This window comes from Schistocerca piceifrons, chromosome 3 (assembly GCF_021461385.2).
Source record: "Schistocerca piceifrons isolate TAMUIC-IGC-003096 chromosome 3, iqSchPice1.1, whole genome shotgun sequence".
Classification (NCBI taxonomy): Eukaryota; Metazoa; Arthropoda; class Insecta; order Orthoptera; family Acrididae; genus Schistocerca; species Schistocerca piceifrons.
Window position 1 is genome coordinate 143,590,319 of NC_060140.1, and position 25,656 is coordinate 143,615,974.

Here is a 25,656-nt window from a genome sequence, read left to right on the forward strand (position 1 = left end):
CCCAGTACTTTTATTCTTACTGTCATAAATTTGGTGTTTTTAATAATTTTATCTGGAATCACATGCAGAGAAAATTACTTGGATGCAACCTCAATGGGTTGAATTGTCTAAATGTGTACTGTGTTATTCAGCATAGTATCATCATCATATATCAACCTTTGTAGTGCAAGAAAAATAATGGCAGCTCTACACTTGTCCAGCAAGTCTACATTTGTCTTCTGCTGATCAAGAAATCATTTGAAACTGATTTTGTTTGCCATAAAGTTTACAAATTACTTTACGCAATAAATCTGTTGACAGAAAATTATACATAGCTGACCAATCAGTACATGTCACACTAAAATACTGTAGTTAAAATGGGAATTAGTACTGTGGAACATTGTCAGTCACATTATGTATTGGTGGTAGGTAACTCATCAGCAAATGATACAAACTTGTGAGAAAATTAGAGACTCAGACAATCATCATAATCATTGTAAACATACTCTATAATTTTGATTTGGGTTCTGTTATAGGTCTTGGGTGTCTTGCTTGTCATCCTGTCTTCAATGGATGGAGGCCTTGAAGCTGATTTTGCAGAGGCAAAACCTCAACGCCATTTCAATCGCGCTATGGCTATGCGAAGTTTGAAGATGGGCATCTCTCCTCGAGCGCTAAGAGCCAAGAGGTATGCAGGAAACTACCCTTGATTCAGTGCTTGTGAAGTTGTCGGATGTGTTGTATTACCTGCCAAATATATGTGTGTAGTACCTGTAAAAGCTCACCATTTAATTCTGATGTTTCAAACATTAGATAAATGCTGTTGAATGTATATTTTTTATAGAATTTGTTTTATTTGTGATGTAATTTATTTTATTTATTTGTTATAAAAGAACAACAGAAAAAAGTGTTTTTAAAACCCAAGTTTCTGTTTTGGTGCTTACATTAAAACTTTTATTTATTTTAGAATCAGATTAAATCTGAAATCGTGGTGTTGGTCTTTGACTTGCGATGAGCATGCCAGACGTTGGAGGAACTTCTGTTTCCTTTTAACTTTCTGTTTTACTTAGAAGCAGCAATTCAGAGAATTATTGTTACCATTGGTTGTGGTCGTGATGCACACCAGGAAAAGAAGATTCTGTCAATTTTTATTTTAAAGAAATAATAATTGGTCTTATTGTGTGACATAGTGCAATGCATTACTACTTCATATGCTGTTGATGTTCCCTAAAATGTGTTCAAATTTTTTAAATCTATCTGAGAGCAATAAGTAATTTGTCACCATTAATACTATATTTATTGTTATGTCTTTCATTAAATATTTTGATAATGTTTGTGTTGTCCTTTGTGTACTCATTTGCAGTTCCTATCATTTGTACACACAAACATTTGTAATTTGATTTAAAATTGTAATGTGGGTTTTGAGTGTAAGTAGAGGACATGCAGCAGAATTTAGTTCTAGTCATTTTTCTTCTTGTGTGGAAATGCTGTAAACACTTGTATAAGAAACAGTTCACATACTGAGGACTGAAACAGACGTTTCTTTATTATATACAGTATTATAACTGTCCCAGACATATTTGTAATTGGTGTTTGTCATTTGAATCATTTGTTTTGACATTTGATTTTATGACCTTGTTTTTGAGAAATATTGTTTTGTTGTGAACTGTAGCCTTTATGCAGAGAAATGTTTATTTTATTATATACATTATAATTTTTGTATGAAATTCTGCACAAAATTTTTATTGTACAGGTATTCATCTGTAATCGTGTATATATTCTTGATAAATTGAGAAACTTTGATATCAGATCACCAAACAAGAATAAAAACACACAAATTGGTTCTTATTTATTGACATTAATATTTCTTGACATGTCACTAAGCTTTTGATGAGATTCCAAATCTTTAACTTTGTAATTTTGTTGGATAAATTGTTGTTTCAGCTATAGGAGAATAAGCTCCCTTTCTGTGTTTACACTGTTTCTTGAATCCCAGTTATAGTCATTGTTTGTCTGATTTTATTGTCTGCTATATGCACTCAGAGTGAGAAAAGTAGTTGCACCTAAAAGGAAGAGGATTGTAGAGATATGTGGAATGAATTGGCAAACTAGCTAACAACAATAGGTCATATGAGACTGAATCTGTACCAAAAAGAAAATTTATTTGGGAAAACTACGAGAGAGAATTGCTAAACACTCCTTATCTTCAGGAGGCGAAATTGTTAGTACTGTGCTAATAGACACATCTCAGAGTATAAGAAATGATTCCAGCATGCTGAATTATTGGTTCCTTTGGAAGAATGAAAGAGGATAGGGGAGGTTAGAAAGTGTAGGCAGGCTACTCAGATGCCAGGATGAGAGGCGAGGGGAGACAGAGATCCAGCACCTGAGGCATAACTTGCATGTAGCAGTCAGTGGCTTAATGAACTCATAAAATCTAGCGTCTCCCTTACCTTTCCATACGCATATCTTTAGTGTTCTTCCAACAGGACAGAACAACACTCATCCACACGACCTGTCTAATTGACAAGTCAAACTCAGTATTTCTCCATCAAAAATATGCAGGAATTGCACGCGAGTGTACGGTGTACATGGGATGGGATTATCAAAGTGGAATTATCAGTAAAATTGGAATACTATGTGAGAATGTGAAAACCACATCAGTACATTTTACCAAAAGATACTACTTTCGAGTGCGCAACTTCTTAAATATTACATATAAAACTTTTTGGCAGATAATGCTTCAATATACATCATGTATTTTCTGTCCAGTCTGCCTGTATACACTTTGCTGGAGACTACAAGCCTGTTACAGACTGCAGTAAATGGTACAAATGTAAACTGTTGGAGTAACACTATGGATAAGTTGTTTGAAAGGGGAAGGAGCCTATATTTTATGAGGTTGTTATCCCATTGAATGCTGTGTGTGCAACGTAATAGCTGTGCCTCATTTATTTAAAATATTTACGCAGTTTACTGCAGTCTATAACATCATCGCAGTCTCATGACAAAGCGGACTTGAAATGGACAGAAATCACATGATGCACATTGGGGCATCATTTGTTTGATTTCTGTCAGACTACAAAGTGAGGTTAAATTCCACCAAAGTGCTGACAACAAAATTATATAATGTGCATTTGAAGGCCATTTGTTGGGTTAATTGCAAAGTACAAAATTCGATGTGGATTGACTGAACGTATTGATATCGAACTGCAACTGAAATCCCAACCGTGAGAGTCTACCAGTATAACGAATCAAATGGGTGCGGTGCTCCACCATAGCCAAACAATAAACAAACACACAGTTCAAGACTACTGGATAAGTTGACTACACCTATAGGCATATCAACACTGAACTGCCAAAGCAGTCAACTGCCCTCAGGAAACAGCTAATTTTGACTGCTGCTGAGCTGGCAACGTCCCCAGCCACCATGATCTGACATCACTGACATACACATAGTGAATCATGATGCAGGCTCTCTGAGTACAATGTAACACAAGTAGATTCACCTTTGAGAAAAGTGTGGTTTATCCATTCACACATCTCTAAAGTTGTCTCCTTTTAGAGAAATTCAGAATTTGTTGTTGTTGTTGTTGTTGTTGTTGTTGTTGTTGATGATGATGATGATGATGATGATGATGATGATACATTTTCATTCCAACACTTCTGATGATAACAGGCAGCAGTGTTTGTTTGTTTATCTACACATTTTGTGAGTGGGAACACTATTTCTTATTGAAAGAAGCTGCAGTAATGGGTGTTGATCAGCCAGCATACGTAAAGTTGTTTGTTCGAGATCTTCTTGACCCTTTATATTGCTAGTGTATATCTTGTTTGTCGATTATAACTGACAATTCTCATAGTGATACTATTGTGACCGGTATGAGGGCCACTGCGCCATTAGTATGCGGATTCTCTGAAAATAAAGATGCAGTCTCTGATAAAGCTGTTCAAATGTTTTAATTGATTGTGTACTTTCTTCAAAGGAGGTGTGTATCAAAATTAATCATTGATTCATTCCTGCTGACTTTCTTGGTGCAAATATATTTTTTTGAAAAATGTTTATTGTGATTTCTTGTACTGATTATTAGTTCTGAAATGCTACTAATTAAGGATCATGTTAAACAATTAAATTTTTGGTGAACCATGAACATTCAGTATGAATTACTTGTGCAGATTGTTATGCTCAAAGTTTAATAAGTAAGGAAAAAGTATTATTCCAGTCTTACAAAGAACATTTTTTAGTGATGTGTGATTCCAAAAAGTTATCTTAAAGTGTGTTTAGAATGAAATTATTTCAGAGACTGTTGTTAAGTGAAGATTTTAATGATGTTATTTTCATTTGTAACTGTTCAAATATTTTCTACATTTTTTGGCTATTCAGTATTATGCTCCTTTTTTGATCCGAACCTTATCTTCACAAGGTCTGTAAGCTATTTTCTTGAATGAATAAAATATTGTTTCACCATTATGTCCAATATTCATTGAGGAATGCCTATGTTTTCAGAATAAACTTGTGTAAAAAAAGAAGTCAAACTGGAGGTCATGTTCATGTTTGAAAACTGACCCCTGTATTACTGAGAAAAACACACACACACACACACACACACACACACACACATAATTATTTGATTTGAATATGGAAACAAAAATACAAATGGTCACCATATATAAAGCAGCCAACAAACTACTGTGTCCCTCTGAGTTTAGTTACACCATATGTCGAGCACATCGTGGATCTCAAGTTTCAAGACAAAGTTCATATTTGGAGAACTGAAGTCCCAAGTTGAGAGCTGGTCAGCAGTTCCCGTCCTTGTCCATCCTAATCTCTAGATGCACATAATCAGTGTTGGTGGTGATGGTATAACATTTTCACATTTGAGAATGAAGATCTTGACTGTACTGGCCACTTCACAAGGTGGCACAAAACTCCAAAGCATATCATGGCCTGAAGGTAAGCTGTGCTGGGACACACTTCCAGGCATGTGGGGCTCTGTCTGTGTCAATATACATTCTTGTAGTTGCCTGTGGGAACAAGATGGCAGTCTGAAATTCTCTACATGCCAATGATATAAACACATGATTTGTAATGTCAACACCAATCTTATTAACAAACCAAAGAGGATGCCCTTCCTGAGCAGTTTGGATATATTAGCAAGATATAAATACCAGACAGTAATCATGATTGTAAAAACTGAGGAGGGAATGTATGAAAAAGTCTTCAATCATCATACAGAAAGTGCTAAACAAATTGAAATTGAGCTGAAGTCACTAAAGAGATGGAAAAAGTACTTTTTTGTTTTATTGTAGGCCCTATTTTTGGGTACAAATTTGTTGTGCAGCAAGTTTATTCATATAAATATTATCCAACTTTGATTTGTTACAGATCATTACTGTTTGTGTTTTTAAACTCTCATTGCAATGTTGTGGCATGGGATGTGAATGTTTGCAGTAGTACCATATATAAAAAGCACTTTGTATGTCCTGTGATACTATATTGCTAACAATTTTTTAATGGATGGCCATGCTTTTCAAGTTTGTGTTAGCGGGCTTCAATAATTTCATATTATTTGGGACACTCACATAAAGATGGTTTGAGACCTCTTATTCTGTACAAGAACAAAAGGAGTCTCCATGGTGTGCAGCCTGTGCAAATGATAGCAAAACTGCCCATGCTTAAATCTTAATCTAGAAGTTGAAAAAGCCAAGCACTGTGAGACAAAGCGCAGATGAGATCTTAAGGACAGGATAACTGTCATGTGAAATGTTGCATAGTTCTTGACTATGCATCTCATTGTCTGCTCTCATTACTGTTGCCTCTTAAGGAACATGTATCTGGAATCATTACTTGAGATTTTAATCAAAGTTATGTCCTTTGCCACAACTACTTCTTTGCATGGGTAGTAAAAAATTTCGTTGCCAGTATTCCTGTTACACAATTTTTCCCTGTTTGAGATAATAGATTTGCCATTTTCTCGCACATATTTCAGCACTTCTGATCCTATGTGCTGTAGCTTTTTCTGTCTCATTGACACTGAAACTATTCACAGATGCTAGAGTATTATATGAGCCGCCAAGAAGCAGAGTGGTGTAAGTCAAAAAATTTTAGTTTTTGGGTTATACCACTCAGTTTACTTATAATGCATAGAAATTTGTTGTGGAGAAGTAGTAGAGTAATAACTCCAATTGGAGCTGCTTGAGAGTGCCAAATTGATTCTTCCTCTTATGCCAGAGCTAAGAACACATACGGGAATAGTGGTATCAGTGAAGCGTGATCGTTTTGTTTCGCATGTTTATTAAAAAGGCATTGCAACAGTACTAGTAAGTATTAGCATTGTTTTCTTTCTTTTAGATTTGTAATATCCAGATGTTATTAAAGCAGAAATTGTCTTTATGAGGGAAGTTCACACTTCATGTTGGAGTCTTAGGTTAAAGCCTACACAAATCAAACAGTGAAGTGTCTCATTGAATACATAAACCACACGTTGTGCTTTGTTTGATCTATTCACAAAACGCTTATAAAAGAATGCTCACATGTCAGATGGCTTTACGCACATTTGGAATGAGGCTTTGCCATCAAAAAGCTCCCAAGAAATAGGTTCCTGCCTTCTGAAGCATGTTGAATTGTATGCCCATGATTCTCATCACATAACAACAGTGTCAGTGATGTAGTAATTGATCAAAATCAGAATTTGAAATTTGCACTAATTCAGATAGAGATTGTAAAGAATTCAAGAAATGAGATCTGTATGTTTGACCATAAGTTTTATGTTATCAAAACACTCCTTTCTGCCAAGCAATAGGGATTTCAGAGTTATCGAGACAAAACCAAGAACAGCTCATATTTTCACTCCGGATGATTGGTGTAATGTCATTCAAAAGGCAAGGAGAAAACAACCCTCTACCATTTGTAGATTGGTCCTTAATGATTTTTGTCCCTACAAATAATCTAGAGAAAAGTGTTACATTTTGAAAGAGTAACACGCAAAATTAATAGTTCAATTGGCTTCACATTCAATGGCTTCATTTCCAGAAAGATTGCCCACATCTTGTTTTTACAAAGAATCTCTTGATGCAGGAACCCCTTTCAAACCTTTGCATATTACAACTTCACATCATACTCGTGACTGTTCTTGCTTGTATAATGTTCAACTCACTGCTCTCAACAATGCTATGCTACCTGTGACTGTGGCAAAAAGGAGAGACATGATGACACTTCTTCCGTACATCCCTCCGGTGCACTGTGCTTTCTTCAAACAACTTCAAGTTTGGCTAAGGAATCTGGATCTCGACGTGTTGATCCTTTAGCAGAGCCCCTCCCCCCAGGTGCTCACCACTCTTTGGTGGGTTCGTGCTTGGCTACCATGGGGCCCCAGCCTTTGCAGCACCTTTTCCCTTCAGTGCTGCATATCTATCCTCCCCTCCTGCTACTCTTTTTCGCCTCCTTTGGGGAACATATCTGGGATATTTTTGGGAATGTGTTCTGAAGTTTCAGTAGCCTGACATCAAAACAGCCCCTCCTGTTTTTCTTTTCTTTCTTCTTTCTTTCTCCATCTCCTATCCTTCCTCTTCTTTAGCATTTTTAGGTTCCACTTTGTTTCTTCTTCCTCCTTGTGTGCTCCTAAAGGCCAGCCTGCACTTCTGATGCATGATAGGTGACTGTGCAACATGTAATTCTCACCCTCCCTCTGAGAGGGTCCCCACAAGGAAGGAGTGCGCCATTGGAGACACTGGCAATCGTGGGGGATTCATCCGCAATGGATTTCTCTTCTTCTTCTCTCTCAACTTCTGCCCAAAAACGGAAACTTGACCAGCCACCAGTGACAAAAGTACTACCGCCTGCCCCAAAGTTCCTCGTAGTTTCTAGATCTGAGGACGGAAAGGATTTTTCATATGTCAACCCTTTTGTTATTCAGAAGGGCGTAGATGCCATAGCCGGACCTGTCAAGTCATGTACCAGGATGCGTAACGGTACCTTGTTCTTGGAAACAGAGCACCTTTCAGGCACATAAACTCCTTCGGGCCACACTCCTGTACACGTTCCGTGTCCGGGTGGAGGCTCACCGCACTTTGAATTTGTCGCGTGGTGTGGTATCTACTAGATCACTCGACGGATTGATTGACGTGGAGATTCAGTCTTTCCTCGCTGAGCAGGGCGTGACGGCTGTCCATAGGGTCGTGAAAAAGGTCGACAATGACATTGTACCAACCCGGACACTTTTCTTGACCTTTGATAGTGTTCAGCTGCTGTCGCGCATCAAAGCGGGCTATGAGGTTATTTCTATTTGCCCCTACGTCCCGACACCTACACGCTGCTACCAGTGTCAGCGTTTTACCCACACCCGCCAGTCTTGTTCTAATGCGGCTAAATGCGTCACTTGTGGCAGGGATGCCTATGAGGGTGACTGTCCACCTCCATCTCCTCATTGCGTGAACTGTCAGGGTGACCATGCAGTGTCCTCTCGCAACTGTCCTATCTACTAGGATGAACGCTGTATACAGGAAATTCGGGTCAAAGAGAAAGTGTCCACCTCGGCTGCTCGCAAGCTTTTTGCTAGTAGGAAGCCCACGCTGCTCCCAGCGGGGAAATACAGTACCGTTCTCGCCTCTCCTCAGCCTACCAGGGAGGTATCAACACAGACATGCGATCTGACCTTTAGCGCTACGGTCATCCGTTCGGCCAGTGCTAAGATCACCCGGTCAACGTCTCCTCTTTCTCCCGTCACCCCTAAGACACAAGCACCTTCATCAGCTTCTGCCACGACTAAGACCCAGAAGTCAGATGCACAGGCCTTCAAGAAGGAACCGTCCTGTGAAGACTTCTTATGTACCCCAAACTCCCAGCCATTGAGCAGTACTTCGACTAAACGACCTTCCAAGAAGGCTCATAGGAAGAAAAGTTCTCCTTCTCCGCCACAGCATGTTTCTTCTCCTGCGCCACCCAGTGGTTGTCGTCATCTGTTTCGCCTGGCCGCACCACTGGTAGCCGAACATCTGGCCATTCACCAGCGGTGGAAGCTCCCCCTCCCAACCATCTTAACATGGTGGACGACGAACCTATTGAAAAATGGACGATGACTCTCTGCCTATTGATAGCAGCAGCAGTGCTCGTTCAAAGCCAGGCCCTCAGTGGCCTTCGAGGTGGCCCCTGCTTGCTTCTCCTTTTTCCTTTTCTTCTCACGATGGCACTTCTTCATTGGAATATTCGCTCCAACCGAGAGGACTTAAAGTTGCTGCAACGCTTGCACTGTCCGCTCGTAGTAGCTCTCCAGGAAACGAAGCTACGCCCATGCAATCGTATTGACTTGGCACACTATACCTCTGTGCGTTTTGACCTACCCCCTGGGGCAGGTATTCCGGCTCATGGTGGGGTTATGTTGCTGGTCCGGGATGATATCTACTACGATCCCATCACATTGCACACCGATCTGCTGGCAGTTGCCATCCAAATTACTCTCCCCACTTTCACATTTTCCATTTGTACTGTTTACACTCCATCGTCGTCTGCCGTCCTAGGGCAGACATGACGCAAATTATTGCTCAGCTACCTGCACCATTTTTGTTGACTGGAGACTTCAACGCCCACCATCCCCTTTGGGGCTCTCCAGCATCCTGGCCGAGAGGCTCCCTGTTAGCAGACCTTCTCCACCACCTCAATCTTGTCTGCCTCAATACTGGTGCCCCTACTTTTCTTTCGGACACAACTCACACCTATTCCCATTTAGACCTCTCTATATGTACTCCCCAACTTGCATGTCGGTTTGAGTGGTACACTCCTTCTGATATGTATTCGAACGACCACTTCCCTTGTGTTATCCATCTCCTGCATCATACCCCATCTCCATGCTCAACTAGTTGGAACATCTCCAAAGCAGACTGGGGGCTCTTCTCTTCCAGGGCAACATTTCAGGATCAAAACTTCGCAAGCTGTGATAGTCAGGTTGCACACCTCACGGAAGTCATTCTCACTGCTGCTGAATATTCCATCCCTCATATTACTTCTTCTCCACATCGCGTACCGGTCCACTGGTGGACTGCAGCATGTCAAGACGCTCGCTATACGTGCTCGTCGACGTGCTTTACGCACCTTTAAACGCCACCCTACAATGGCGAATTGTATCCATTATAAGCGATTACGTGCGCAGTGTCGTCATGTTATTAAACAAAGCAAGAAAGCCAGCTGGGCTGCTTTCACAAGCTCCTTCAACAGTTTTACTCCTTCTTCTGTTGTCTGGGGTAGCCTGCACCGGCTATCTGGCACTAAGGTCCACTCACCAGTTTCTGGCTTGACGGTCGCAAATGACGTCCTTGTGGCCACTGAGGATGTCTCCAATGCCTTCGGCCAATTTTTTGCAGAGGTCTCGAGGTCCGCTCATTACCTCCCTGCCTTCCTCCCCCAAAAACAGGCAGAGGAGGCAAGGCCACCTAACTTCCGCTCCTCGAATCATGAAAGTTATAATGCCTCATTCACCATGCGGGAACTCAAAAATGCACTTGCCCGGTCATTGTCCTCCGCTCCGGGGCCTGATTCTATTCATATTCAGATGCTGAAGAACCTTTCTCCTGCGGGTAAAGTTTTTCTTCTTCATACTTATAATCGCATCTGGATTGAGGGTCATGTTCCCACGTGCTGGCGCGAATCTATTGTTGTCCCGATTCCTAAGCCGGGGAAGGACAAGCACTTGCCTTCCAGTTATCGACCCATTTCCCTTACCAGCTGTGTCTGTAAGGTGATGGAACAAATGGTTAACTCTCGTTTGGTTTGGCTGCTCGAATCTCGATGCCTACTTACCAATGTACAATGTGGATTACGTAGGCGCCGCTCTGCTGTTGACCATCTGGTTACCTTGTCGACCTTAATTATGAATAACTTCTTGTGGAAGCACCAGACAGTGGCTGTGTTCTTTGATTTGGAGAAGGCTTATAACACCTGTTGGAGGGTGGGCATTCTCCGCACCATGCATACATAGGGCCTTAGCGGTCGTCTCCCTCTTTTTATTCGTGCATTTTTAATGGATCAAAAGTTCAGGGTAGGTGTGGGTTCTGTCCTGTCCGACGCCTTTCGCCAGGAGAATGGGGTGCCACAGGGCTCAGTTTTGAGTGTCACTCTCTTCGCCGTAGCGATTAATCCAATAATGGATTGCCTCGCAGCTGATGTATCAGGCTCCCTTTTTGTGGACGATTTTACCATCTACTGCAGCACGCAGCGAACATGTTTCCTGGAGCGCTGTCTTCCGCGTTGTCTTGACCATCTTTACTCCTGGAGTGTTGCGAATGGCTTTCTTTTTCTGCCGAGAAGACGGTCTGTATTAACTTCTGGCACTACAAAGAGTTTCTCCCACCGTCCTTACATCTTGGTCCCATTGCTCTCCCATTCATGGAGACAACAAAATTTTTAGGTCTTACATTTGACAGGAAACTTAGCTGGTCCCCACATGTGTCATATTTGGCTACCCGTTCCCTAAATGTCCTCCGGGTTCTCAGCGGTACGTCGTGGGGAGCGGATTGAACCGTCCTACTTCGCCTATATTGGTCGATCGTCTGCTCAAAGCTGGATTATGGGAGCTTTGTATACTCCTCTGCACGGCCATCCATCTTACACTGCCTATACAACATCGGGGGTTACGTCTTGCGATCGGAGCATTCTATACTAGTCCCGTCGAGAGTTTTCATGCTGAAGCCGGTGAATTGCCACTAACCTACCGGCACGATATACTGCTTTGTCGATATGCCTGTCGGCTATTATCAATGCCTGTCCACTTATCTTATCATTCCTTTTTTGACAACTCTGTCGACCATCAATAAGGGTTGTATGTATCTGCCCCGCTACCCCCTGAAGTTCGCTTTCGTCGCCTCCTTCAGCAACTTGATTTTCCACTCCCTGCCACCTTTAGAGTGGGCGAGAGCCAAACGCCACCTTGGCTCCAGGTTCAGGTTCGCGTTCACCTTGACCTCAGCTCGCCCCCAAAGGAGGTTACCCCAGCTTCGGTATACCGCTCGTGGTTTGTCGAACTTCGATCAAAGTTCATTAATATGATCTTCATTTATACAGATGGCTTTAAGACCAATGACGGTGTTGGGTGTTCTTTTATTGTCGGGGCACAGAGTTTCAAATACCAGCTCCATGGCCATTGTTCAGTCTTCACAGCTGAGCTATTTGCCCTCTATCAGGCTGTTCTTTACATCTGCCGCCGCCGACATTCTGCTTATGCCATCTGCTCTGATTCCCTGAGCGCCATCCAGAGCCTCAGTGATACGTATCCGGTTCACCCTTTCTTGCACCCAATCCAATGCTCTCTTCAAAGCTGGCAGACAACGGTTCTCCAGTTACCTTTATGTGGGTTCCTGGCCATGTCAGTATCCCTGGGAACGAAGCTGCATATGCCGCGGCCAAGGCTGCAGTCCTCCAGTCTCGGACAGCTTCTTGTTGTGTGCCTTCATCTGATTTTAGCAGGGTCATTTGTCAGCGCATTTTATCGCTGTGGCATGCCGATTGGTCTACACTTACTGACAACAAGCTTCGGGCCTTGAAACCTCTCCCCACGGCTTGGACGACCTCTTCATGCCCTTCTCGGTGGGAGGAGGTCGTTCTGGCCCAGTTATGGATTGGACACTACCGGTTCAGCCACCGCCATCTGCTGATGGCTGCGCCGGCGCCGTTCTGCCCATGTGCGCAATTGCTGACGGTACGCCACATTTTAACGTCCTGTCCGAATTTTAATACATTGTGCATTGATCTTGGCCTGCCATGTACTCTGGATGAAATTTTAGCGCATGACCCAGGAGCAGCTGCTTGCGTTCTTCGTTTTATCCACTTGACAAACCTGTCTAAGGACATTTGATTATGCTGTTTTCTTTTAATCCCTTGCCTGTTAATGTGCCTTTTATAGTGTTGTCCTTTTTTGTTGCTGTTATAACATTGTGCCTCGTAGTGCATTCATAATTTAGTCTGGACGCTAACGACCACTGTAGTTGTGCGCCCTAAAATCACAAAAAAAAAAAATAAATAAATAAATTATTCCGAGCGCCAAATCAACAGGTAGGGTTTGCACATACCCCCTGGTATAGACCAGGCCCAGGGAGGGGTGATTGCCTTAGCCGTTACCTTCCCAAATTCCCAACTAGTCCCTCTGAGAGGAGTTCGAGTTCGAGAGATGTGCACCCTCTGAGGGTGCGCACTGTCAGAGATGCTGGTAATCATGGGGGATTTTCTCACAGTGAACCAATCACCACCTCATTCTACATCTACTAAACGTAAACGGAATGAGACTAAAGATTCCAAGACTCTTCCTGCTGCATCTTGATTCCTCATGGTATCACATACTGAAGGAGGTTAGTCCTTTGTTATGGTTAATCCATTTATTATGCAGAAAGGAGATGATACAATTCCTGGCCATGTGAAATCCTGCTCTCGCATACATAATGGCACTTTGCTTTTGGAGACAACTTGTGATGCCAAAGCCCACCAACTGCTTGCAGCTTCGCTCCTCCACAGCTATCCTGTTCATGTCAAGACCCATCAAACGCTGAATTCTTTGCATGGTGTTATTTATGCTAGCCAGCTCAATGGTCTGACAGAGAAATCCAAATTCCCACCTCTCTGATCAGGGTGTCACTGCTGTCCATCAGGTCATGAAAAAGGTGGATACCACCTTGGTGCCTACACACACCGTTTTTCTCACATTTGATAGAGTAGTGGTTCCATCAAAGATCAAAGCAGACTATGGAGTCATCTTGGTCTGACCACACATTCTAAATCTGATACGCTGCTACCAGTATCGACAGTATAACCACACTTGAATGTCCAGTCAACACCTGGCCAAATGTTCGTGCAAGGGCAATTGCTTGCCCCCTCTTCCCCGCCATGTCAGTTTGATAGCGACCAAGCTGCCTCATCCTGGAAATGTCCCTTGTATCTTGATGGGCGGGCCATCCAGGAGATCCGGGTGAAGGAAAAAGTGTCGTACCCTGTCACTCACAAGTTGTTGGCTAATTGGAAGTGCTGGATTGTACCCTCTGGCACTTAACAGTAAGTTTCTTGCTACACCTCCCTCCACAAAGGACACCTCCACGCAGACGTGCAACCTCAAATTCAGCATCACAGTTGTAAAACCACCCAGTGTCATGGTAGCATCCACATCTATTTATCCTCCAGCTGTGCAAAAAGCCACCAAATCTTCAACTCCAGGGACGAAATCACGTGCTACACAACCGGCAGGCCAGAAAGGACATAAAGAATTCTCCTGTGAAGATTTTTTACATCCCTCCAGCCAACAAACATCTGAATCTTCATCTGCCGACCACAAAGGCATCGAGAAATCAAAAGCAAATGATCTCCTTCAGCGACTCTGGAGATCCTCTTAATGGTGTCACCGCATGATACCCTCACACAGCCAACCTCCATTTTGCCGGTGCACTCCACCTACCATTTTTCTGCCCTGGAATTCACAGGGCTAGCCAGAGACAGTGTTGATGTCTCTGTAGATGTCAAGGACCAGGACCCTCCAGCCTGTGCACCTTGTAGCAGTGAGCCCTCGAAGGCTGGCACTGGGCAGCCGCCAAGGTGACAACACTTCATTTTTTCCCTCCCCTTTCCCTGTCATGACTCTCCTCCAATGGAACATTTGCAGCATTATATCCAACAAGGAGGAATTACGGCTTCTCTTGACATAACAGTGTCCACTTGTTTTCTGCCTCCGGGAAACAAAATTGTGTCCTCACGACCAGTTTGACCTCTTGCATTTCTTTCCAGTCACGTTTAACCTTCCCCCTGAGGACAACATTCCGTATCGTGGGGGAGTCGTGCTGCTCACTGAGGATGATGATCATAGTCAAACCATCTCATTGAAAACCCAGCTACAAGCAGTTGCAGTCTGGATTTTCCTTCCTTGTTTCACCATTTCTCTTTGAAAAGTCTACATCCTTTTCTCATTCGGTGTCACCAGGTCATACTTACTCCAGCTTATTGGTCAACTCCCACACCCTTTTTGCTGCTCAGTGACTTTAATGAATGCCATCCCCTTTAGGGCTCTTTCAGAACCTGTCCGGGGAGTTGCCCTCTTGGCTGACCTCAGTCAATTCAACCTCATCTACCTTAACACTGGATCACCCACATTCCTTTCGGACCCCACACACGTATTCCCATTTGGACCTCTCTTTATGCAGTGCCCAGCTTGCCCGTCACCTTGAATGGTCCATTCTCTCTAACACAAACTCAAGCGACCATTTCCCATGTGCTATCCATTTGCTGACTCCTACCTCATCTGCATGTAAACCCAATTGGCAGCTTTCTACAGTCAACTGGAGGGCTTACTCCTCCCTGGTGACCTTAGAAGAAAAACACTTCCCCAGTTGTGATGACCACTTAGAATATCTTACAAACGTTATCCTTACTGCTGCAGAACGTTCCATTCCTCACACTTCACCTTTACTGCACCTTGTCTGTGTTCCATTGATGGACTGAGGCATGCCACGATGCAATTTGCATACAGAGACGTGCTCTCCGCATTTTTAACCATCATCCTATGACGGGGAACTGCATTCACTACAAACTGTTGCATGTACAGTGTTGTCACATTCTTTAGGAGAGGAAGAAAGCTAGCTGAATTTCATTTACTAGTTCTTTTATCAGTTCCAGCCCTCTTCTATCATGTTGGCCAATATCTGACAGCTCTCTGGGACCACAGACCACTCCCCAATTTCTCGCCTGTCCGTAACAGATGATGTCATAAAGGACTCTATTTCTTTCTGCAACACCTTGAGCCATTATATTGTGGAGATTTCAAGCTCCACCCATTGTCACCCTGTGTTCCATCTTAGGAATCGAGTGGAGGAGGCCCAGGTGATACCCTTCTCCTCTTAGAATCATGAATGCAACAATGCCACCTTTACTATGAGAGACTTAGATCATGCTCTCACTTCATCCTGATCTTCTGCCCCAGGGCCAGACAGTGTTCACACTCAAATGTTGCAGAATCTTTCTCCTGCAGGCAAGCACTTTCACCTTTATACATACAATCGCATTTGGGTAGATGGCATGTTTCTCAGATGCTGGCATGAAGCCACTGTCATACCCATACCTAAGCCCTGGAAGGACAAACATTGTCCTTCTAGCAACTGTCCCATTCCTCTCACCAGCTGTGTTTGCAAGATGATGGAGTGTGTGATTCATGCCTGGCTGGTATGGTGACTTGAGTCTCACAATTTACGACTGCACAATGTGGATTTTGAGCACACCATTCTGCAGTTGACCATCTCATTACTCTGTCAACCCATGTCATGAATGGTTTTCTGTAGAAATACCAGACTGTGACCATGTTTTTTGATTTAGAGAAAGCCTACTACACGACCAGAGGACTTATATTCTCCATACTCTCTACACATGGGGCTTCTGAGTCCACCTGCCCCACTTTCTTCAGAAATTTTTAAAAGACAGAGTTTCCAAGGTAAGTGTGGGTTCGGATACCTTTATCCAGGAAAACAGCGTGCCTTAGGGCTTCATTAATCCTGTTGTGGCCTGTCTCCACCAGGTATCTCTGGCTCCCTTTCCATTGACGATTTTGCAATGTATTGCAGTTCTCCACATACTTGTCTCTCTGAGCGGCATCTTCAGCGATGTCTCGATTGTCTTTACTCATGGAGCATCGACAATGGCTTTCGCTTTTCCACTCACAAAACTGTTTGTATGAATTTCTGGTGGCACAATGGGTTTCCTCCACTGTCTTTACATCTCAGGCCTGTTTCTCTTCTGTTCACTGAAACTATGAAATGCCTGGGGCTCATGCTTCATCGAAAACTTTCTTGGTACTCCCACGTCTTACCTTGCTGCCTGATGTACCCAGTCCCTCAATGTCCTAAGTGTCCTAAGCGGTACTTCCTGGGGAGCGGATCGGACCACCCTCCTTCATTTGTACTGATCCCTTGTCCATTCGAAACTAGGCTATGGGTGTGTCTATCTTATGCTGTCTAAATACTATCTACCAATTTGGAGTCTGTTATCTGCCATAACCAGCCACCTATCCTACGCCTCCTTCTTCGATGACCCCTTTGACCACAAGAATGCAGTGTCCCTCTTTGGTACCTGTTGGAGTTGGCTTTCGGCTATTGCTCTGGCAGCTTAACTTCATGCTACCTGCCACTTTCCACATGAATGCGAACCCTTCATCACCTTGGCTTTGTGCAGCGTCCCGTGTTCACCTTGGACTTCATTTGCTTCCTAAGGACACTACTCTAGATTCGATCAATCACTGTAAGTTTCTTGACCTTTGCATGGAACTTCACGATAGTACCTTTGTGTAGACTGATGGCTCTCGGACTGACAGTGGTGTCGGGTATGCTTTCATCATTGTCACCGATGATTTTCAGTATTGGCTCCTACAACACTGCTCATTATTTACAGCAGAGCTCTTCGCCCTTTAGCAGGGCATGCATTGCATCCAGCAACACAGGCTATTGGATTGTCATCTGCTCTGATTCTCTCAGTGCCCTACAGAGCCTCCATGTGCTGTACACAGTCCATACCTTTGTACAACAGGTCCCAGAAAGCTTCAACTTGTTCTCTCTTGAGGAAGTCACTGTGATTTTTATGTGGGTCTCCGATCACAATTGTCTGATGGGAAACGAAACTGCTGGTAAAACTGCGGTCCTCATACCTCGGCCCACTAGTACTTCCATTTCCTCTGATGATCTCTGTGTAGCCATCTGTCAGCGAGAATTATCCCTTTGGAATCACCACTGGTCTTCCCTTCATTGGAACAAGTTCTGGGGAATTAACCTCTCCCAGCGGCTTGGCCAACCTATTCTCGGCCCTATCACCACAAGGAGGCCATTTTAGTTAGGTTGCATATGGGGCACTGTCATTTTTGCCATTGCCATTTTTTAAGTGGTGATCCTCCACCACTTTGTGCTTATTCTCATCAGCCTTTGACTCTTCACCATTTCCTGGCTGAATACCATTTTTTTAACCACTTACATTCTAATGTATGTTTGCCATCTGAGTTATCAGCTGTTTTAGTGAACAACAACACACGGCCTGTGAACCGTGTTTTACTTTTTATCCATCATAGCAATATGGCGAACAACATTTAATCTTTAGTTTGGGACCTCCATTGTGTCTACAGCGTATTTTGTGGACCTTTCTCCAAGGGGAAGGCCTTATTCTTACCTCTCTTTCCTTCCATCGATTGGGCTTAACATGTAGCTGCTTGTAACTTCTTTTTCGTCTTAGTGTTCTAAGGTTCTGACTTGTTTTCGCACCCTAAAACAATACAAAATAAAACAAGACAAAACCCTTTAGCAGAGGAAGATGATATGGACAGTGAAATCGAGTAAACAGACATGGTCCTTTATAAAACCTCTTGAAATATCAACATGAAAGAATTAAACTTAAGAAATTTTGACATTTAGAAACAACAATTTATTTATTAACCCTAGATGAATGCACTGCTGAACTGTTAGAGCCAGTATATAGCAATTATTTTAACTCAATTTGTGAGAGAAATGTGTGTAATGGGAGTAATAAATGCAGGCTCACATTTACTATATTAAATTATGTGTATGTTTTATAAATAAATTGCAGTTATGGAGATTAAAAGACACCATATATCTTCTCAGGTATTCAACTTCACCAAAATGTTAATAAGCAGAATGCAGAATGGTACATCTCTTTATTTCACTATGAGTAAGCTACAAATAACCAAAATGTCTGTAGTAAACATAATTACAATATTTCATTTGTACATTTCGTCAAATGAATTATTATAAAGCAGGAATTTACATTTAAAAAAAATCTTTTATTTCTCAGAACTGGGAGAAATTGAGCTATACTATTTGGCTCTCAGCAGCTCATACATAAAGCAACTATCACCTACTTGCAGAAATATAGTGCTTTTAGTATGGCAAAAGTTATGTAGTCATGTTGTTTTCATGTGTTGGTGATTTTAATAAACCAGTCTTCTGCACACATGGAATTTATAAAATGCTTCCAACTAAGTTAGTGGTTTATGAAGTGTTAGTGTGTGTTCTAAGTGCTGCCTTAAAAACTATGTCAAAATTTTAAGTGGACCTATTTTCAAAAACAGTGCCACTTATCGCTTTCACTAGGAATGATATGTTGTGAGAATGGCATGTTGAAACTATTTGTTTGCAGAATCCTTATAATTTTCCCAGACATCCACAAAATGTTCAAGTCCTCTTCTATTAAAAGAATAGTAGCAATCCAAAAGCATTCTATTAAGCATCTTAGATTCAGATTTGAAGCATTCAGTTTGTGATTAAATGCTTCAGGGGGGAAAAATGTAATAGTGCTGCTCTTGGCATAGGTGAGTTGAAGACATACTTCAAACAAAATTACAGTGGGCCTTCCTTGCTTTCTCTCCCCCCCCCCCCTTCCCCCTCCCCCTGTAAGTCCATCTTCGTAGAAGATGATTAAGGGACTATATCTGTTCAATATAAAATTAAAAACATTACATTCAAAATAATGAACATGAAAGGGTTTTTAATTTTGTATTGTCAATTTTTTGTCAAGGAGGTCACCTATGGCAAATCAGTAACAACCACTGTCGTAATCAGTGCGTGGGAGTACCAGAGCCTGGGAAAATGTAGGTGCTATGAGAACACTCTGTTCCCACCATAACCCCATCATAATTCTGATTATATTGATGGGTACCTCATGTTCTAAGTAACATTTCTTATGTGCACCTTGTAGATTAATAATTTTTGGTTTATGGGGAATGTCAGGTATACGGCAACTAACTTTGAGCCTGTTACAGGCCTAGTGTAATTACCTACGGCAGAGTTGCACTGACCCTAGAAAACTTTCCTGCATATGATTTTGCAGTGGATACTTCCACACCATATCTTGTAAGCCATTGTTTGATCACAAACAATAGTTTGTTTCCCACAGCTTGTTAGTGCTGTATTCTCCTCATACATACATGTTACAGAAATTTACCCATTTTTCAAATATCCTATGTCAGTCGCTAAAGTAAATGTCAGACAGAACAGTTGCTAAAAATTAATGTTGCACAATACCATTCTTGTTTGTGTTTGTATACACTATCTAATCAAAAGTGTACAGACTCCCTTGTGTAGTGCAGAACTAACCAATAGATTTCATGGGAGCCATGCCCACCAGTATAAAAGCAGGTGGAGAGTTAGTGTTGTCAGTAGAAAAGCAGTAACTGCTGTGTTGGAGTTCTTTACCCTCCCACGTAACAGCAGGCCATCAAGGGTGGCCTACACCAGGAACTTGGGGGTGGGGGGGAGGGGGGGGGGGGGAGGCACGTCTGCAACCACCAGCACAGAAATTTTGAGCACTCACCTAGCCAACAGGCTTGTCTCAAGAAGTCACCATCCTCATGGGTCTACTTGCTTGGAATCATCATGCAACCGGATCTCCAATGGCCACTTTCCCTGCTGAGACTCTTCACTATGTGGAACAGCCAGCAGCCATCTTTGAACTATCCCAAGAATTGGCCTATGCAGCATGGACAATTGGGAACATTAGTATTTGGGCTGTTGCCATGTAGTATTATTAAACTTTCAATTCCTAGTGAATAAAGAACTTGGACTTCTGTTATTCAGTTTGATCTTTTGCTAATTAAGCATACATTGGGTGTCTTGTGGTAGGGACACTCGAGCGAGAACATATGAATATCCTAAACAAAACCCTCCGAGGGATGCCGCCTTGTCGGAGACGCACCTTCGGTGTGGAGGGTGGGGGGTCTTGCATGTTCTGTCAAGGTCAAGAGCTGTACCAGTGGTAGCATAGCTACTGGTAGGGTTATGCAAGCTGGAGTGGTCATGATGGAGAAGCCAAAGTACGTCCCACAACATAGAACAAGGAGGGCTCTAGTGGCATAGTGAAGACAACTTCCATTAGGGGTAAGCCTGATACAAATCCTGGTCCTTTAAGATGGGGGTTCGGCAAGTGGGTAACAACCCTTTCCTGTTACAGAAAACCTGTTCAGAAAGCTCAAAGTAAAGAAGCCGAACTGATACATGGACAGCAACACAGCACTGGAATGGCAAATGAAAAAGGAAATAAGATGTGTTTAATTGGAACCTGGAATGTAAGTTCATTATACAGGGTGGAGGTCCTGAGGTCATTGCTAGAACAGCTCAATAAAACCAAGGCAGACATAGTGGCTCTACAGGAAATGTGATAGAATGTACATGGAGTGCTTGACATGGGAATTTGGATAATTTTTTTACCATGGTCCAGATAGCAACCATGAATCTGGTACAGGGTTCATAGTAAGACAAAAATTTAAACATATAGTGGGCGGATTTACTGGAATAACATTTAGAATCTCATAACCAAGACTGAAGACCCAGTTCACAAACTATTCATTGATCAATGTACATGCACCCACAGAAGTAGCAGATGACCATGACAAAGAAGCCTTTTATGATAACCTTGAGGGAGCCTATGATGGATGCCCTGGGCATGATGTTAAAATAATTACTGGAGACCTCGATGCATAGATTGGAAAAGAAGATCATTACCATCCAGCAGTAGGAAAGCATAGCCTCCTCAAATACATAAATGATAATGGACACAGAGTTGTTCAGTTTGCCCTATCACATAACAGCTGTAGGTAGCATTATGCTCCCACACAAAAGGATCCATAAAGCAACTTTGTGTAGCTGTGATCAGCATACCTTCAACCAAAATTATCATGTTATTATTGACGCCAAGCATTTCTCAAATTTACTGATATACATACCTACAGAGGAGTTAATGTGGATTCAGACCACCACATTGTAATTGCGAAACTAAGAGCTCGAACTAAGAGCCTGATATGAACCCTTGTTGATGGCACTGACACTGGCTTCCGCATCACAAATTTGCAGTCCTAAGGCTTCAGATAGGACCAGGCCCAGCAGACTGGATGCATCATGGTGCCATGACAGCAAATCTGTGGGCTGTGAGGGACACGGAGCCATATTGCAACAAGAGCATGAAAGCCCCTGTGACGGAGATCAAATCATTGCTAAACCTGCATAACAGAGTGTCAAAATGTTGTGGGGGGACCTAATCCATTGGCATGTCAGCCGATCAATAATAGTAGCAGCAGATCATCCATGATCCAGTGCTGATTTGAAGCTCAACTAGGACACTGTCCATATAAATCGAAATAGATATTAATTTGTTTTACAGTAGCAAGATGGACTGGACAAAAGCAACTTCAGGGGAAGGTAAGTCCATGTCCACCCTCCATGAATCAGAGGGCTCCGTGTATGTCCAACTGACATTCTTGGCTGCTGGGGAGCAGCACACCCACACCTTATGTCTGTTTTTACCACATGCACTGCACTTTTATTTGCGAAAGCACCATTGGTGTTGTTGGTGGCTAATAAAGCATTGTAAATAGGAAGGGAGGGGTCAGAAACGACATTGGCCTTGATCTCAAACAGGCTCATGTTGGAGTTTGGCTGGTGCGGGTGGGCATGATGCAAAGATCATTGAGGGGTTCTGCAGGGCTCCCAGGGATTGAAGAGACTGCTCAAAGCCACACGTAATGGGTAAACATGCCTCCAAGGAGGGCTCTTTCAGCTTCAAAAGACCATTAGGATACAGCACCAACACTTTGTCTTATGCCAACGATGAGGAATAGGATTGTTTGCATTGCAAGATGGTGGAATGGAAGCGACAGTCGTGTGATAGACAATGGAGTCATGCAACCCATTCTCTGTAAGATTCAGAGGAAAGTTTGTTACAGCTAAAAAATTTGTGGTGTGCTGTCGCCACGTGAAAATGTGAATCAGAATAGTAAAGCAAACTACATTTCAGTGTAGCATATGGGAGAGCATGAGGCTCTGTCTTGGGCTGTATTTGATTGGTTGTTTCATAGATTAAAGGGACTTAACTGTAATGTTATCAGTCCCTTGGGTGCAGTTGTTGTATGAGTTGGTACACAGATCGGCCTGCATCAGCAAGGAGAAAAGCAGGTTGCTGCTTATTACCTGAGATATCGTGTGCCAGAAAATGTTGTTCCATCCTTGTGATGTAGCAGGACCATGGCTCTACCCTCCTGTCGAACTACTGCAAGGGAGGTGGTGTCGGCCGAACGTCATGGACGGATCTGTCGATCTGAGCAAGATGTGTGGCAAGCCCCAGTGCAGACTGTGTAATAGTTGCCAACCGTTCGAGCGAAAGTTCATTTGTGTGTTGCATCCTCTGGAGAAGCTCCATTGGATCAGAGGCTGTAGCCATGGCTGCAAAAGCTAACACACAACTCCACTATCTGTAACAGTAGCACAGAGTTCTGTTTAGTTCCTCAAAACCAGTTGACATGTGCTGTGATGAGAACACTCCAACAAGAACACATGAACATCCCGAACAAAGCACATTTCATTTATAAGTTTCATTTCTGAATGTTTGTGGCACAAATTGCTAAGAAAAGGTTTATCATTGCACCAAAAAACAAACAAGTTGAAAATGGAGTTGACAAAAGTTCCTCTTCTGGAAATTTGTAAACGAAACAAAATAGTCTCTTCCAATTACTGCAGTTAATTAAATCTCAGATCACTACTTGATTCACTGTCCACTGGGCCATCTATTAGTAGAGACATCCAATGATAAAATTAAGTTTGGTCAATGAAATATTGCTTTCTTCACATATAAGGAGAAGTCTGAATTACAATGGCAAAAACTAAAGTCCACACTGTAACTGCCTCTGTAAACTTAAAGTTCACTGTCACAAAGTTCATTGATCACTTCAACCGAAAATCAAACACCAATGAGTTACTACACTTCCAGCTGAATGGCACCCCAGCAAAGTAGACTGATGAGGAGTGGGTGCTGCAGTGTCTGGCAGTGATTGACTGCATGATTGGGGGGCATCAGGAATCTGACTGTGATGAAGTTGCTTGCAGATCTGCCTGCGCGGCCCTAAGTACGCTGGTGGTGAATGCATACAGGATTCCTATTTGCAGCACAATCTGTTTGTGGAAGCATAATAGTAGTGCTGCATTCTGCATCAATGTAGCCAGTGATGCATGTGCATCCTCCCCATTTGACCTCTGTTCTGAAGGGGACATCTGGTGCCATTGAACTTTGCCAAATGCTCTTCTGCAGCCACTGGCCTGCTACAGGGCTCAAGTGGTAGCCCACTTGCCATCCTGATTCGGTGGTGTCACGTCAGTGTGTAGTTGTGACACACCAGTCTCTTTGTTGAGACTCAGACTAAATAGGAAACCTTCAATTTTGTGATACGAATGAAACTCCAGGAAGGAGACTTGAGTTTACATGTATTTCAGTAAACTGGGTGCCTAATCAGTTTGGGGTACTTTATCTGATATCAAAGGGTATGTTTTTCATGGACTGTGATTTTACGTGTGTGGTACACCCCAGGTAGACAGTGTTTCTATGCATGGTTTTTAAATTGCAGAAGTTGTTAACCATTCCAGCATGTCTACTCCTATGGATGTGCCTCCCAAGTTTTACTGCTTCCCCAGAATATTTAACATGCTCAAGAGTTGGTGTTAGAGAAGTTGGCTGCCATCAGCATGACACAGGTGCAACTTTCCAACTGCTTGTCACGTATAAACTCATAAGTGAAAGAACTCTGGACTGTGCCTCCTTATTCCAGGCATTAAGAAGGTCTAGATGTCAGTCAGCTAAGTGACCTACCTTGAACAACACTTCCTGGCACCCAGCATTACAGGTGATACTCAGCAGCTTGTATTCTTTTTGGCCTACACAGGTCCCGTAGGGTGCCACCTAGTACAGCAGCTTAACCCAGAGTGCGAACAGCATGTCATTTCTTATGATGTTTTAAGTCATCAATAAGGGAGTGGAGATCTGCCTTGATGCAAAACCCTTTTTTTCGTTATTATTTACTCCAAAACTAGTTTCAGTGACAATATCACCATCATCAGTGGCTTCTTTAATTCTAAAATATACAAAAGTGGCATTAGAATTAAAGAACCCACTGATGATGGCCATATTGTTGCCAAAACTAGTTTGGGAATAAACAATAAAAAACATAACTGTTTCGCATCAAGGCAGACCCACAATCTCGTATTATTGTTTTTATCCAAACACAGACTAATGAAAGAGTTTCAAGATAAAACGATTATTATATGTCAAGTTTACTGGACTAATTTGACTCTCAAGTGCATGTTACACACAAATTTTTCAACTGCCATACTCTGAATGGGCAGTCTTACAGGCATCAGATAGCCAGGTTACAGGGCCTTTCTAGAAATTGCCATTTTCAATTAGCAAACCATCAGTGCAAGCTGTCTTACACAGCATCACTGTTTAGGAATATGAACCTCATCCACTCTCCAGATGAAAGCCCCTGGAACGAACTCCTCAGACTTAATGGCCCATCGTTAGGGAGATGTTTTCCCTCATGTTTGAATAGTCCATCAGGTCTTCACCACAATTGCAGGATCCTTCACAGGTGTTTGCCATCTGCCTGACGCGCTGAACCCAGCCTCGGCACCGGCCCAAATCACTGACCGCCACCAAAGATGATGCCCCAGGCAGTTGCCCTCCTGCAGTAACTATTTTGAAACCCTTCATCATCGTAAGTGCTACTTCCATCAGACCAAATGCACAGCCTGTGAGGGGAATGAGACACAAAACTGAAATCTGCTCAGTCCTGCATGAAGCTGAACATCAATTGTGCCTGCTTGGAGCCTCAGAATTCTGGCTCAGATGAT

At 42.6% G+C, this 25,656-nt stretch overlaps 1 protein-coding gene and 1 long non-coding RNA gene across 2 annotated transcripts in view; one reads left to right on the top strand and one right to left on the bottom strand.

Annotated features, from left to right (window-relative positions):
- The window catches only part of LOC124788289, a 110,669-nt gene extending 106,232 nt beyond the window's left edge, over positions 1 to 4,437 (top strand). Inside the window, exon 6 of the mRNA XM_047255522.1 lies at positions 516 to 4,437. Coding sequence (XP_047111478.1) covers positions 516 to 689 — 174 coding nt within the window. The 3' untranslated portion in view covers positions 690 to 4,437. The remainder of the gene's footprint in view (positions 1 to 515) is intronic.
- On the bottom strand, positions 4,285 to 23,226 carry LOC124788290. Its single transcript, XR_007016080.1, has 2 exons — positions 22,948 to 23,226; positions 4,285 to 5,004 (listed from the first exon to the last, which is right to left on the bottom strand). It is a non-coding gene; the product is annotated as an uncharacterized LOC124788290 (long non-coding RNA).
- Positions 23,227 to 25,656: the final 2,430 nt, after the last annotated feature.